This window comes from Phycodurus eques, chromosome 1 (assembly GCF_024500275.1).
Source record: "Phycodurus eques isolate BA_2022a chromosome 1, UOR_Pequ_1.1, whole genome shotgun sequence".
Classification (NCBI taxonomy): domain Eukaryota; kingdom Metazoa; phylum Chordata; class Actinopteri; order Syngnathiformes; family Syngnathidae; genus Phycodurus; species Phycodurus eques.
Window position 1 is genome coordinate 25,162,641 of NC_084525.1, and position 16,290 is coordinate 25,178,930.

Consider the following 16,290-nt stretch of genomic DNA (forward strand, 5'->3'; position numbering starts at 1 on the left):
TAGCTCTAGAGAAAGCCAATGACAGAGTACCCAGAGAGGAACTGTGGTAGCTCATTTGGAAGACTGGAGTGGGAGAGAAATACGGTATGTTAGAATAATACAGGACATGTATAAGGGCAGCAGAACAACGGTGAGGTGTGCTGTAAGTATGGCAGAGGAGTTTAAGGGGGAGGTGGGACTGCATCAGGGAACAGCCCTGAGCCCCTTCCTGTTTGCAGTGGTGATGGAGAGGCTGAGAGATTAGGTTAGACCTGAATCCCCATGGACCATGATGTTCGCAGATTACATTGTGATCTGCAGTGAAAGCAGGGAGCAGCTAGAGGAACAGTTAGAAAGGTGGAGGCATGCACCGGAAAGGTGCGTAATGAAGATTAGCCGAAGTAAGACAAAATATATGTGCATGGATGAGAGGGGTGGAGGGAAAAGAGTGAGGCTACAGGGAGAGGAGATAACGAGGGTGGAGGACTTGAAATACTTGGGGTCAATAGTCCAGAACAATGGTGACTGTGGTAAGGAGGTGAAGAAACGAGTACAAGCAGGTTGGAACGGGTGGAGGAAGGTGTCTGGTGTGTTATGTGACAGAAGAGTCTCTGCTAGGATGAAGGGCAAAGTCTATAAGACAGTGGTGAGGCCAGCCATGATATACAGTGGCACTGAAGAGACAACAGGAAGCAGAGCTGGAGAGAGGAGACTTCGATCGTATGGACACGTCCAGAGGATAGATAGTGAGTATATTGGTAGAAGGATTGCTGAGGATGGAGCTGCCAGGAAAGAGAGTTCGAAGAAGACCAAAGAGAATGTTGATAGATATAGTGAGGGAAGACATGAGGGCAGTTGGTGTTAGAGAGGAAGATGCAGGAGATAGGCTGACATGGACTAGGATAACACGCTGTGGCACCCCCAAACGGGACAAGCCGTAATTAAAAGAAGAATATCACAATTTCACACTTTTGTAGAAGAATAATTGTTTCACGCCTTTCAAAAATACATATATTTGGATTCCGTGGCCTGTTTAAATTGGATGTCTAAATCAGGTACCTCAGTCTTGTGTTTCAGTCATGGTTTCCCATCATGTACCTGTATTTTCACCCCCCCACCCAAAAAAAAAACAAAAAAAACATGCAGTGCTTTAATGCACTCTTTCAGTTTCAAGGAGCTTTCAAGGAGATTTATAATTTTTCATAGGAATTCTATTTTTGAAACACTTTTTACTTATTTTTTCAAATTTGAATTACAAATAAAGTGTTTTAGTGGTATGTTTATGTCATGCTTTCTTTCCTAGTTTTCGCACAACCCCCCCAAAACAGAACAAAACATGCAGTCCTTTAATGCGGACTCTGTAAATTTCAGGGAGGTCTCAACATTTTTTCACAGGAAGGATGTTTTTGAAATGCTTTTTACTTTTTTTGTCTCCAAATTTGAATTAAGAATAAAGTGTTTTCGTAGTATTTTATGTAATGCTTTCTCTCATATTTTTTGCAACCCCCCCTTAAAAAAAAGAAACCCAAAAACATGCAATGCTTTAATGTGGACTCTTTGAATTTCAGTTAGCTCTCGCCATTGCACAGTTTTTTCAAAGGAATTATTATTTGAATGCAAAATTCTATCTAGATTAAGTGCCATGTTGAAATCAGGTTTCTAAATCGGGTAACTTAGTCATGAGTTTCCGTTATGTTTTCCTGCAAAAAAGCAAATCAAAACAAAATAGCTTTTAGAGCTTGACATTACATTGAGCTCTCAACGTTTTACTATTTCTCATTGGGATGAGCAAATTTCACGTTAATTAATCTTTTTATTCCCAATCTTGAGCCATCTGACAAGAATTTAAAGTAATATATAAAGAAAAAAATAATAATACAAATATATGTATAAAGGGATAGGAGGATCTTGTTCTGAATGTTCTGAACCCCTGCTTCTGTTTGTTGGTTGTATGACATGAATTAATCACACACAACTGTTATCGATCAGTTGATGGGTTATTGTGTATGTGTATTACTATTTAACCAAAATGAAATCAAGCAAATGCATGATGATGACATAGATGGAAAATGTGATGTGTGGTCATGTTCATCCGGAGAGCGAGTCATTTGCCTCAGTGGAGCATCCAGAGAGACCCATCATAATTACTTTTTAAAGAACATCAGCTTATCATCATCATCAGCACAGCACAGATGGGCCAGTTCATTTGTAGATGACGTGATAAAAAGTTAAAATGTTCATGTTAGATATGTAAAATAGTTTTATTTTAAAAAGAAAATTATAATTTATGCTCTTTTCATAACTGTATTGTCAAATTAACTATACATAATTAACCAATTATTTAAATTCAAAATGTATCATTTTTAATTTTACTACCAAAAAGTTATTGCTAATAAAGTAATATTATTTTTTATAAAGTAATTAAATAAATACAATTAAGAATAATTAGGAAATGTTTATTTTAGTAATATTTTTGACACCATCACATTTAAAACAAATCAATTATATTTTTTAAGGTAAATGAATGAAAAAATGAATGTTGCTTTCTCTAGTTGTAAGTGGGTGGAAAAAAATCACTGACTTAACTAAACTTTGCATGTTACAGTGGCTTAAACCTTTTTTTTTTTTAAATGTACTACGGAACATTTGTTCGGTACAGTTCAGTTGTATTTAACTTTTTTAGTACAGTACATGTGCATTTAATTTTTTAGGAATGTATGTTTGCAAACATTTACTTAGGTACAATTTTTGTCAAATTTTAAGTGCAACACATTTTGATTAAATCATTATTTACTTAGTTTCTTACATTTTCATAGTTACGTACATCAGCAGTATTAATGTTCAAACTGTGCTTGATGTAAAGTAACTAATAATAAAAAATAATAATAAATGTTCTTTTTAAGAATAAAACCTTTTCCTCGTTTTTGATGACCACTTCAGCCTCCTACTATTGTTTTCTAAAGTTGGTTATTATGGTGCTGCTTCGAGAGCCAAGTATTCTTTGAGGTGGTACTTTGTGTAGAAGATTTGCAACAAATACAAAAAGATAGAATATAACAATACAGGACTCTTGATAATGTAATTGCTCATTGTGCGGGATCAAAGAACGGAGTGCGCAATTACACCATTCAGTCACCGTGTGTGTTTCTATGTGTGTGTGTTTGCGTTTGTGAGCCTTGCGTATTCATGGCAACGCCATGCACGATGTCCTCCGTGTCTCCTTCAGGTGATGTACTTCAGCTCTCTGTTCCCGTATGTGGTCCTCTTCTGCTTCCTGGTGAGAGGTTTGCTGCTGAGGGGCGCGGTGGACGGCATCGTGCACATGTTCACCCCAAAGGTGAGAGGCCAACTGTGGGCCAGTCAAAGTGACGGCATTGTAGTGCAGGAGGCAAGTCATTCAATTGACCAGGTCAGGCGTCAGCGAGTCGTGGCTCCAGAGAAACATGTGGGTCTCCCAGTGGCTTTGGAAATTAAATCATGAGCAGTTAATTTTTATTGTAATTTGTTTTTAAAAAAAATATATATATTTCTAAATTTGAAGATTACTGTAGAGTATTAATTTGCTCAAAGTATGTGTCATAACCACTGATTTGCGACAGCCGCCGGCAAGAACCGTACAGCACATATATATATATATAAAGCCTGCCTTGAGTGCCGAGTCGTACGTTGACACCGCGGCCATATTGGATGTGGCAAAGTGAAGCGATCTGTAAGATGCCTCATTCATTTGCTGCTTGGAGCTGTATCTACTGTTTTACACTCAAAGCTACAACCCGTGGGATTAAGACTGAACCATTACTTTAGATTGTATTCGGCCATTCTAACACCATATAATTTGCAGATTTTGTGGCTAATACGATGGCCACATCCAATATGGCGGACGCACTGCCATATCGCACGGAAAGAGCCACCCCACTCAAGGCGGTGTCTATGTATATATTTCTATGCATTTTAAAGCGCTAATGTGCAGTTGCTGTGCACTTTAGGTTCACACTGCAGTACAAGTGATAAAACTGTACTTTGGGTTTGTTCTGGTTTTTATTTCAAAAATACTAGGAGGACTCATTTAAACATTTAGTATTGTATTTGAAAGTAAACTTCAACCGAGCGTCTTTTTTCCCCATAGTTGCAAATATTTTTGTTGCATGCAGAAATATATATATATATATTTTAAGGAAAAGATAAACAGTCTTCATTTTAGATGTCAAAAGCGTTTTGTGGCTCCCGTGTTTTCTCTTCTGTCTGAAATGGGTTTGAATGTCTCAAGGGTATTTAAGGTTGCCGACCACTGGACTAGGTAAATGTGAGTTCTTATGAGAATGACGCAGCTGGTCTCGGTAAAGCAAAAGGAATGACACCCCTGCTATTTTGCACATGTAAAAACGAACCTCGGAGAAATGACTTTCCCTCCATTTTAATGTAGACGTTATATTTGGTCGAAATACCACAGCATATTTCTTGCCATGGTGAAATTGGCTTGTTTTAGGGGTGTATCTGTGTCATGCAATGCACCAGTCGTCATCCCGCCCCACATACATTTTTGTGGTGTGGTGCCAGAGGTGAGTGATAATGTGCTACATTTAGTCCAGTACGATTACTTGGGTGACGTTTTGGATAGATTGTACTTGTCCGAGTAGTTTTATGCAACATTTTACTTTTACTTGAGTATTTTGTTAAGAAAAAAACAGTACTTTTTACTCGTTACTTTCTTCTCACTAGTTTTATTTTTATCAATTTAAATTGCGCAATCTATTCGTTTTGGTCATCTAACCCGTCAGAGAGACTTCCGCCTTGGGCGCTGTCACGTGACTCTGTTGCACCAATCCAAAGGAACTCCTAGTCACCTTTGCCTACAGTTGACCAATCAAACAGAGCCAGGCAATCACATAACCACACACAATCACAATAAAGTGACCATTTTTGTACGACACCTGGTAAAAACAACAGAGAAAAGAATGACTCTGACTATGATCTCTGCCTGGTGAGCCGATTGTGCCTTTTCGTGAGTGGAAACCAAGAAAGTTCATTAAAATTTCTGAAATCAAATCAAAATGTCTCCAATTTCGCATTTCATATTTTTGCGTAATGTTCATGGTTTGATTAAAAGAAATAAATCAGAAGTTATTCACCAGTTACTCAGTAGTTGAGTATTTATTTCGAGTGATTACCGCTTTTGCCGCACAGTTCTGACGCTCTCGCCTTCCTGTATATAGTTTGCATGCTCGCCTTGCACTCAAGTGGGTTTTCTCCAGATACTCACTGCACTCCAAATTTTTTTGAGTGTTTCATATATTTTGTGATGAAGTGATGTGGAGGTGGAATGTTGTGAAAAGATGTGACAAATCTGCCATGTTATGGTCGGCTTCAGCTGGAGAAGATGCTGGAGCCGCAGTTGTGGCGAGAGGCGGCCACGCAGGTCTTCTTTGCGCTGGGCCTTGGCTTCGGCGGCGTCATCGCTTTCTCCAGCTACAACAAGCGGGACAACAACTGCCACTTCGACGCCACACTCGTTTCCCTGATCAACTTCGTCACGTCCATACTGGCCACGCTGGTGGTGTTTGCCGTCCTGGGCTTCAAGGCCAACATCATGAATGAGAAGTGTGTCGTGGAGTGAGTACTATATCGTCGCATACGCCGCTCTGAATTGTTGTTCTTATTTTCTATTTTGAGCATGCAGTGAATACCCATACCTTGTGTGCAACATATTTTAAAACATTCATTTTGGTTTATGTTTGGACATTGTTATTCCTCACTCATTTGATGTTCCACAGTTTCACACCGCAGTGACACACACACAAACGTTTTGTATTCATACGCTTTTGTATTCCCTGTGTGCAGGAATGCGGAGAAGATCCTGGTATACCTCAACACCAGCGTGCTGAGCAAAGAACTTATACCTCCTCACATCAACTTCTCGCACCTGACCACGCAAGACTATGCGGAAATGTACGGCGTTATTAAAACGGTCAAGGAGGACAACTTTGCCCAGCTGGGCCTCGATCCTTGTGTTCTGGAGGACGAACTCAACAAAGTACGTGACACTTTCTTTTTATTTAGCGGTTTTCCTCATTTGGGTCACGGGTGAACTAGAGTCTATCCTAGCTGACTTTAGGCAAGAGATTCAATGCACATATAGAAAATACAATTAACAATTGTAATAATAATAGACACACAATATAGACAAGCAATAGACTTGTCACAAGTCAATGTCAGGGCACATATCGACAAGTGTAAATTTGGCCTTTTTGATAACTGCAATTCAGCAGCTTGCAGGTGGGCAAGTGCCCTAAAATCTTTGCTTGCCTGTGGCAAACTTGAGCTCACCCTGTTCAGTCAAGTGCGCTCAAGTGTTTGCTATATGTCACGATTCTGCGTTATCATGGTATTAATCTCACGGTACGATAATTGTTCTGGTATCGTGGCAAAGCTCCTGGTATTGCGGGAAGGTTGACGGTACAGGTGCGAAGAAGAGGTGAAAACAGGAATACTGAAAAACCTCGCTTCTTCTTGCTCACTGAGTCCTTATCAATAGGTATTAGTAGTTTCTGTGCATTTCCCCACAGTTCTTTGAGAAATCATCTTCACATCATATATTACCGTGCTCCTCTGTCCCCGTCCATCCTATGTTTACATTTGTATACAGTACCCCCCAAATGCTATTATTGATGAAGCAATAATCATGCTATGCTCACAATAACAAAGCTGTCCATTGAGAAATTGTCTATTCACTAATTTAACAGGATTTATTGTCATTTTTTTGAGTTATAAGAATAGAAATTGCTGATATATTCTAACAATCTAAAATTCTGACGACTAACAGCGATTTATTGGCATACGGAGTGGATTTTTTTTTTTTTTTCCCATCAATTATCAAAATTGTTGTCGATTAATCGATTAATTGTTGCACCTCTAAAATATATAGTAGAAGTAGTCGAAGTTACAGTGGTCCTAATTAATAAGGAAATTACTATTTGCAACATTTTTGCATCCTGCAGGCCGTGCAGGGAACCGGTCTGGCCTTCATCGCCTTCACAGAAGCCATGACGCACTTCCCAGCCAGTCCCTTCTGGTCGGTCATGTTCTTCTTCATGCTCATTAATTTGGGCCTAGGAAGCATGATCGGGACCATGACGGGCATCACCACGCCCATCCTCGACGCCTTCAAGATACGCAAAGAAATCCTGTGCGGTGAGGTTTTTCTTCTTATCTCTTCCACAACTTGAAGTTGGTTAAAGTTCTGATCGCACTCTTGTGTCCTTCAGTGGTTTGCTGTATCATTGCCTTCCTGTTGGGTCTGCTGTTTGTGCAGCGCTCAGGGAATTACTTCGTCACCATGTTTGATGACTACTCCGCGGGCTTGCCGCTCACGGTGGTGGTGATTCTGGAGAACATCTCCGTGGCCTGGATATACGGCACCAAAAGGTACCTACCTAAATAGCAGTCCATCAGTCTTGTATAATGTAGCTGAAAGGGATACTAGTATCTCAACTTTGGTAGTGTCAATGGCTAGTTTTGGGGATTTTATTTTGTATTAACGAATAATGAAAGTGCTTAGGGGAAATGGAATAGAGTAAAAGTTTACATTTTATTTTGGAGATGTAGTGGTTGCCAGAAATATAAATAAAGTACAGCTATGTAAAAATTCTACTTAAGTATCCATCCATCCATCCATTTTCTGTACCGCTTATCCTCACTAGGGTCGCGAGTGTGCTGGAGGCTATCCCAGCTATCTTCGGGCGAGAGGCGGGGTACACCCTGAACTGGTCGCCAGCCAATCACAGGGCACATATAAACAAACAACTATTCGCACTCACATTCACACCTATGGGCAATTTAGAGTCTTCAATTAATTTACCACGCATGTTTTTGGGATGAAACCAGAGTACCTGGAGAAAACCCACGCAGGTACGGGGAGAACACGCAAACTCTACACAGGCGGGGCCGGGACATGAGCCCTGGTCCTCAGCTCTGCGAGGCAGATGTGTTAACCAGTCGCCCATCGTGGCACCTCAGCTTAAGTAAAATAACAAAATTTAAGTACAATAACAAAGTATTTGCTCTCCGTTGTGAGACCGCAGTTGGCTGTAATTACAAGTCGTCATTAAGTAGTCAACTAGTAAGTAAAGTAATTAACGATACCAAAACCAATGAAATACAGTGGTACGTTGACGTACGAGTAGCCGAAGCTGTCGCTTGTTTTTTTCCCGTTATGAGCCATTTTTTGAGTTATGAGCGAGCTTCAGATACGCCGCCACTTGAGTGAAGTAAAAAATATTTATTTGCAGAAGTTGTAGCTGGAGTTCAGTGCACGAATACCTTTAGTGATAGTTTCTTCACATTCTCTTTTATTATGTTCTTATACAATACAGTGCTATTTTTGTTTCTGTTTTTGAGGGGACGGAAACGAATTGTCATTTCAATTCATTTCAATGGTGAAAATTAATTTAATATAGGAGTAAATTGTGTTATGACCTAGATCACAGAACAAATTAAACTTGTCCAGAAAGGTACCACTGTACAACCAAAATAGAGATTAACTCTATAAACACGATAACAAAAATAGTACAACGCCTTTGGGTAAAGTAAACTAAACACAATATTGGGAAAGAACAAAGGAAATCCCGAATGGTTTACTTTTACGAGGACTGATTGTATTGTCTTTTTATACAATTCCAAACAACCTCAAAGTGGTGAATAAGGAGTGCAGCTGATTGGTGGTCCAACCAACCATCCATCCTGATTGGTGGACCGAATCAGACAACAATCATGGATGAACCAGTCAGGTGGTAGCCAATACCAGACTAACACCAGCATGCTGTCTACAACTTCCTGTCAGCAACTTTGTTGCTGTCTACAACTTCTTGTTCTTGACTTTGTTGCTCTGTCTACAACTTGCCATCAGTTACTTTATTGCTCTCTTTACAACTTCCCGTTAGTGATTTCGTTGCTCTGTCTACAAGTTTCCTGACTACTGCTTCTTATTCTCCTCACAGGTTTATGCAGGACCTGGAGGACATGCTGGGCTTCCGGCCATACTCCTTCTATTATTACATGTGGCGGTATGTTTCGCCGGCCGTGCTGGTGCTGCTCATCGTGGCCACCGTCATTGAGATGGCCATAAGTCCTGCAGGGTACAACGCGTGGGTGGAAGCTGAGGTGGGTGCAGCTTGTGTGTGCTTGAATTGTACAAAGACAGTTGCCCAAAGAAAGGTACCAAGGTAATGAGATCCATAGAACAGGAAATGGAACTCACTAAGACACAGGAAGGGGGCGTGGTTGCTCAGTACAATATGAGTAATATAATTCAATAGCAACTACATAAACATATACCGTATATGTTTTACAAAGCTAATGCTAACATAAATTATTGTCAACCCTCGCTATTTAATGATCAAGATCTGCCGCAAAGAGTGAAAATTTGCAAATATTAGACACCCCCTAAAAATATTTATTTTTAATTGCTCATAGACCACCAATGACCCATGATGTCACACATTCCTCACATTCTCCGATGGCACTACTAATTTAAGTAATACAGTCAGTACTGTACATGATACTACAAATTTGGACTCTACCTTGTATAATCCTCCTAAACCACATGTTCCGTTGGAATAATTAACATTTTTTTGGGGAAAAAACGAAATCGTTTAGCGGATATCTGGCAGCCCAAAACTACGGGGTTGGTCACAGAACAAATTAAACTCATAAACCAAGGGACCATTGTATTGTATACTGAAATAGGGATGATCTGATCAATGTATTCACAAATTTATTTAGTGTGAAATCTCGGCCTGTTTACTTGAACACAAAGCTGAAGAAATAGTAATCATCATCATCATCATTATCATCATCATCATTACTTATTATAAATGTGAATTGTGAATGATAATCTGGGACCAATTGGGTGAAATTGGATCATTTGGAGGTTGGACGTTTGGGAATGAAGGTTGGGAGGTTCCTCCAGCTCACCGGCTCATCTGTTTTCTCTCCACCTGTTCAGGGCTCTGAGCATTTCCACAGCTACCCTCCGTGGGCTTTAGCCATGGCCTACTCCCTCATCGCCGTGGCCATGCTGCCCTTGCCCGTGGTCTTCGTGGCCCGCCACTTCAACCTGCTGTCGGACGGTTCCAACAAGCTGTCCGTGTCCTACCGCAAAGGCATGATCAAGGACATGTCCAACCTGGGAGAGCAGGACGAGCAGCGCTTCATCCTCGGCAAGAAGCCTCTCCAGGCGCCCTCCCCAGTGCCCCCCCACCGTGCCTACCTGGGGCCCGGCGGCACACAGGAAATGACCAACACCAACTATGGGACCAGCACCAAGACGGGCTACCGGAACATCGGCTCCCCCGAGTCTGAGCTATAATGTTCCGAGCGTTTCGGAAAGAGGTTCCGTTTTCTTTTCTTTTTTTCATCCCACCTTTATTCATCCGGTGGATCAGGTTCAGGGTTTGTCCAGTGCTCAATAACTTTATGTGCTGAATACAAATAAGAATATGAAATGTAAAAAATGTAACATAATTTAAAAAGAATAAAACAGTAACAAATTTAAAAACAAAACAAAACTCGAAGTGGACAGAAAGCCAGAATAGGAGTTACTGTATGTGCTCCCTTTTACGTGTTCCAGTTAAGAGGAGTGCGCCAGCATTTTGAACCAACTGGTGGCATTTAAGGAAGGGTGAGAATCTGTGAAAGCAGTTATAATAATAAACTTTGTTGTTATTATTATTATAATTATTGTTACTATTATTATTACTATTATTATTATTATTATTATTACCTTTGCTCCAAGATAAGCCACATATTTGTTTTATGTCTAAGTAATGCTATGCCATTGTTAGCCGATCTGTGCTAACACTGCAGCTCTGCTTACCTTTTGACATTGACATTGCCAAAGTGGTTCTTTTGCTCTGGACCAGCCTAGCTGATCATGTCATCGGCCATTTGGTAACGTTGGGACAGAAGTGCAGAACGGCTTGCTCATACTTTCTGAAATAGATTGATTGACTAGGTTGTTACTTTCACCCTTAATGAGTGGGCAGGCACTCACAGGACACAAATGTTTGTATACGAGTCAATGAGGCTTTTTTTCCCCCTCCCGTTTAATGACGTGCGAGGGCTCATCTTTGATCGGCTCGGTGAGGGCATAAGAGGTGTGACTTTAGTCTTTTGTGTGTGCGAGGCCCCGGTGTACCCTCAACGTGTAAAAATAGACCTGTGTTGCCCAGGGGCCGGGGCGGGGTGGTGGTGCCTTGGTAACGCGTCTTAGATACCATGAACATCAGGAGGTTGTTGTCACCTGCGCACCTCTTGGCTCAGCCATAGATGAAACGATTTATTGTTTAGTTGAAGCATTCAGCATGACCAACTCCTTGAATAATAATAATAATATTTATAATAATTATATGAATCAGATTTATAATAATAATGAAAATAATACTAATAGCTTACATTTATATACTGTACCACCTTTCAAGGGACCCGAGGAAGCGTAACAATGTTTTTTTTTTTTTTTTTTTTTTTTTTATGTCCAGGGAAACAGCATCACAGATTTTAGTAGGCTGAGAGTTCCGGAGAAAATGAAGAATTCTGGACTTCACAGCCTCTTTGTGGAAAACCAGAACCTCCTTAATAACCACTAGCACCTTGTGTACAACATCAAGACTTGTAGTACCTGTAGACCCTTCTTAATGCATACGTTCACATCCTTGTAGTGGACTACCACAACCTCATTGATTTGTCACTAGAAGCTTCTGTAGAACATCTAAACCCGTAGAATCTCTTGAACCTTCTTAATGGCCAAGTTTGATTATCACTAGAATCTTCTGTAGAACGTCTAGACCTTGAAAACCTCCAGTCCCTTCTTAATAGCCAGGTTTAGAACCTTGTAGTGGACTACAGGAACCTCCTCAATCACCACTAGAACCGTCTGTGGAATATCCAGACCTGTAGAATGTGTAGAACCTTCTTCATGCACATGTTCACATCCTTGAAGTGGACTACTAGAACCTCCTTAATCATCACTAAAAGCTTCTGTAGAACCTCTAGAACCTTTTTAAAAGACACATTCACACAATGTAGTAGACTACCAGAACCTCCTTGATCCCCACTAGAACGTCCTGTTGAACATCTAGACTTGTGGAACCTTTAGAACCTTCTTAATAGCCTTATTCCCAACCTTGTGGTGGACTACAGGAACCTCCTTGATCACCACAAGAACCGGCAATAGATTTGGTCATTAGCAAAAGTTTCAACACTCTCTGGAACTTGATGGGGAGCCAGCGAAGGTGCTTGCTGTTACCTAACAAGGAGCTGAACAGCAAAGTTCAGTGTTGTTTTTTCCATTTCTGTGGATGTCTCCTTATGTGTTTTTGTGACTCTTCCAGTCCCTCTGTATCTCTGTTGGAACCTGCTGATGACACTCCATCAAAGCTCAGTGGCCGGTTTTATAGTGTCATCAGAAGGTTGCAATAACAATACAGAAAGACTGGAAGAGTGGACGTCCTTGGAAATTTGCATGAATCAAATACGTTTTGCTGTTCAGCTCTTTGTTAGAGGACAGAAGTTGTGCAGAAAGTACTGAAACATTAAACTGTTGGACCCACAGTCAAATGAAGTTCAGATGTAAAACTTATTGTGCAGTTTTAGTTCATCTTAAAATTTCACCTGAAAGCCGAATATCCCTAAATATTCGGCAGTAGTGTACTAAAGACGTGTTGATGCGTGTTCTGTTTGTTGTTCCTGTACACACTTGTAACCGCTAGGTGTCTCTGCTGGCCAGCAATGAAGGAGCCTTGCTGTGGCCCCTCCCGGGTCCCAAAGCTTGAGAGTGATCAGGTGTCTCGTCGCCTTGCGATTGCACTTTGATGATGATGATGATGATCATGATGATATCGTTCAGTTGTACCCAATGTCTCTCAATAATTAATGTTCGTAAAATTTGCTGCTCTGGCTAAATGAATGTCATTTTTATTGAAATAATCAACATGTATTTAGAGCGTTTCGGAAAAGAGCTCTCCTATTGTTTGCTCTTTTAAAATGTAATTATGTGACACACGTTCGAAATGTAAGTAAAGTCGTTGCTCGTCTCGCCAGTTAAGTCGTGATAACTTGCACAACAAAAATGAAAGTTGCAATAATGCTGCGTTGTACAGTAAAGTAATGGCACACAAAGCCCAAATGTATACAATTTAAAATAGTTCCCAGGTGTTTTAATTGCAAGTTTCGTCGAAATATCCCAAGCATTAACAATATATATATTTGTTGTCGTGTCGAAATTAGCCCGTTTCGGGGGGTGGTGCTTTCTCATGTAAATGAGTCCCTGGTCACCCCGCCTTCCACTCCACCCATACCAATTTCGAGTTTGACATTTGTTACCGTGAAGGTTAGGGGCTGTGCGAGGGCATTGCGACGAGGCGAGCCGATATTGGTCCCCAAGCAGCCCAACATCTAAAGAGAAAAGCAAGTCCCCTTAAAGACCAATTTGTATTTTTTCTACTTTCACTACTGGAGGCAGCACTTCATCTCCAAGGCCCCACGTCGACAACCTGCCTCACCTTCAAATATGTGACTGCTATCAGAAGCTAAAACTGTTAGCAAATCCAAAACTGTGCTAACACTGCAGTTCTTCTTACCATTTGACGTGACATCATAGAGCTTCCGTGTAGTGCGTCCGTCGTCACCTTTTTACCCACTTGCTGCCAAGTCATAGGTGGAGAAACTCTGTATGTAAATGTATTCTACATAAAATTTCAATCACCATTTTACCTAAATTGTTTAAAAAATAACATTTCTTATAAAATAAATACAAATGTATTGAACTTCAAAGCTCAATACAACTGAACTGTACTTAGGAAATGATTCTATTGAGTACCACTACATGGGTACCACATTTTGAGAATCATTGGTACAAGGAAACGTTTTACATGATGTCATCTTGTCTTCTTTATGGCGAGAGACGAAGCACATTTGAGCAAAAGCACATTTGCCTGAGCACAAAGCAGCCGCGTCTCGCTGCTGAGCGATGAGCTTCCAGCAGCCGGCGAGCTAAAAATACAACCTAGGAACCAACCAGCCGGCCAGAGAGCGAATTAGGTAAAGAAACGAATATATCATGTCAGCTGTTCGTCTTGGCCCAAGGAACAAGGCTGAAAGCACACTAAATGCCCTAAAATGCTAGCATTGGCACAATACTCCGCATATCATCCTTTTTAACTAGCAATTAAAAAAAAAAAAAAAACAGAGAAGTACCACATTTTTCAATTTTAGGCTCAGATCAATGATATAGAATGGAAAAAAAACGGTCCACAAGACTGAATTTGATTTGGATATTTAGTTGGTCGGGTTTATGTGACCAGGAAGTTTGGTGAAGGACATTAGTGAAGATGTGTTAGCTCGTTAGCCGCCACGACCACAATCTATCAAATGATCCATTAGCCATATTTGAAAAACGTGTTTCAAACATGATTGTAATCGGCGTCATGTAGTCCATCTAACATTGAAGAAATACTTTCACTGCTGTTTGTCCAATCGCATTACTTTTTTTTTTTTTTTTTTTTTGGTGCTAGATTAAAAAAAATGAAATGATCAGTCACTTTTTCATTTTTTGACTTTTGATTGCCAATTCAAAAAGAAAAAAGAAAACATTTCACAAATTCACATTAAATACAAGAACATGCTGTTATTGACTTGTTGGATGTTCAAATGTGATGCACAATGTGTCCTTTTATCCACCATGTCTGAATATCTTACCACAATTCTACACAGTTTCCACTCTTAGCACTGTATACTATCTGTATACCATTTGTCCATGCTTATGCGTACAGTTTCAATTCGGAGGTCTGTTCATCTTATTTGTTGTGTTGTGTAACTACAGCTTCAATTGAGCTTTCGCTAAGCCACATCCCCCGGAAGGCAGAGTGTCCAATCATGGTGCCGCACTGAACAAGAAAGTCCGACACATTTCTGTGGACGCTGCGTTGAATTTGATGATATACTGTATTTCATAATTTTTTTTGGTTTGGTCGTAATTTTGTCATTTTTTAAAACTTTTTCAAATGTAATGGCGGCTCTGAATAAAGCTAAGCGGCCATTCACATTCGAATCCCTCAAAAATCAACAGGCACGCCTTTGTCTGCTCCAAGCTTAGCCGTTGCAATGTATTTGTATCTCGAAAGATAACTCTTGTTGATAGCTCATTAATCAAAATGCTAATGTTATCTTACCCACATGCTAACAAGTTTAGGATCTATATTTTAGCTATTTGAAAGTAAGCAATGCACTTATTGTAACGTTTATATATATATATATATATATATATATATATATATATATATATATATATATATATATATATACACACACAGTATATCATGGTTAAACTTTGCTGTTGTTTGTTATCGTTTTAACCAACATGCTAATGTTAGGCTCTAAGGAGAGGCGCCATCGTCGCTAGCTATGGATATAAGGTACTCGGGCTAGCTACAGCTTCCTGGTTGCAATGTTTGTGTAGGCTTTTTGGGTGAAGCTTGTCGGACAACAATATTAAGCCCTACACCATTCACAGATTCATCTATTCACCTCTCCTGTATTTTTATGTTGTTTGCGTCATGACTTAAAATGCCACAAGATTCCACCAAAACACCCTGGTCCTTTATGTTAGTGTAGGAGTAGCTAATGTTGGCCACAGGCTGATGGCCAGCTAGACGGCGAATAGCGACGTGATAAAAGATTTCAGTAAAGGTCCAAAAAGGTCAAAAAACAGCTAGTTGGAAAGTAGTAATTGTTATTTCTAGGGGTTGTGAAGCGGCAACATACATGCCAGCGTCCTTGCACTTCCTCTGCATTATTTCTGAATCAAACGATCTGGAAGCCATTTATTTTTCTAAGTAATGTTGAAATATGACTGAAATTGTATTAAAAGTGTTTCGGGATTATGGTTTGGGGTATATTTAGGTTTTAAACTGTGAATATAGGCAATCATAATCATTTGGGGGGCGTCATTTACTAGTGGAAATCGCTATTTGCGCCAGCACTCGGTTCCTAACCCCCATGAATGTGTGTGTGTGTGTGTGTGAGTGGGGGGGGGGGGGGGGGGGGGGGTTCTCTGTAAATGGGGTGCGGGTCTTAGCGAAAGCGAAAATGAATTGACCAGAAGTTTCAATCTTGATGTGAGCAAAGCATAGTTCTCTTCTTTTTATTGTATCCAAAGTGTAAATCTCGATGTACATTCCGATCTATTTACGATGTGTATCAGTCTATACTTGAGCTGTAAATAATACTTGTATATTTTCAACTATTTTTTGATGTACAGTA

At 40.1% G+C, this 16,290-nt stretch overlaps 1 protein-coding gene across 2 annotated transcripts in view; it reads left to right on the forward strand.

The window, feature by feature from the left end:
• The window catches only part of slc6a17 (solute carrier family 6 member 17), a 44,680-nt gene extending 28,611 nt beyond the window's left edge, over positions 1 to 16,069 (forward strand). Inside the window, exons 6-13 of one of the 2 annotated variants that reach the window (XM_061684937.1) lie at positions 3,206 to 3,316; positions 5,348 to 5,589; positions 5,818 to 6,010; positions 6,975 to 7,167; positions 7,242 to 7,401; positions 8,973 to 9,135; positions 9,980 to 10,365; positions 11,511 to 16,069. In XM_061684937.1, the coding sequence (XP_061540921.1) occupies positions 3,206 to 3,316; positions 5,348 to 5,589; positions 5,818 to 6,010; positions 6,975 to 7,167; positions 7,242 to 7,401; positions 8,973 to 9,135; positions 9,980 to 10,342 (1,425 nt within the window). In that variant the 3' untranslated portion in view covers positions 10,343 to 10,365; positions 11,511 to 16,069. Of the gene's footprint in view, positions 1 to 3,205; positions 3,317 to 5,347; positions 5,590 to 5,817; positions 6,011 to 6,974; positions 7,168 to 7,241; positions 7,402 to 8,972; positions 9,136 to 9,979 lie in introns of both variants that reach the window. The other variant, XM_061684936.1, reaches the window with a different exon arrangement.
• The last annotated feature ends 221 nt before the right edge of the window (positions 16,070 to 16,290 follow it).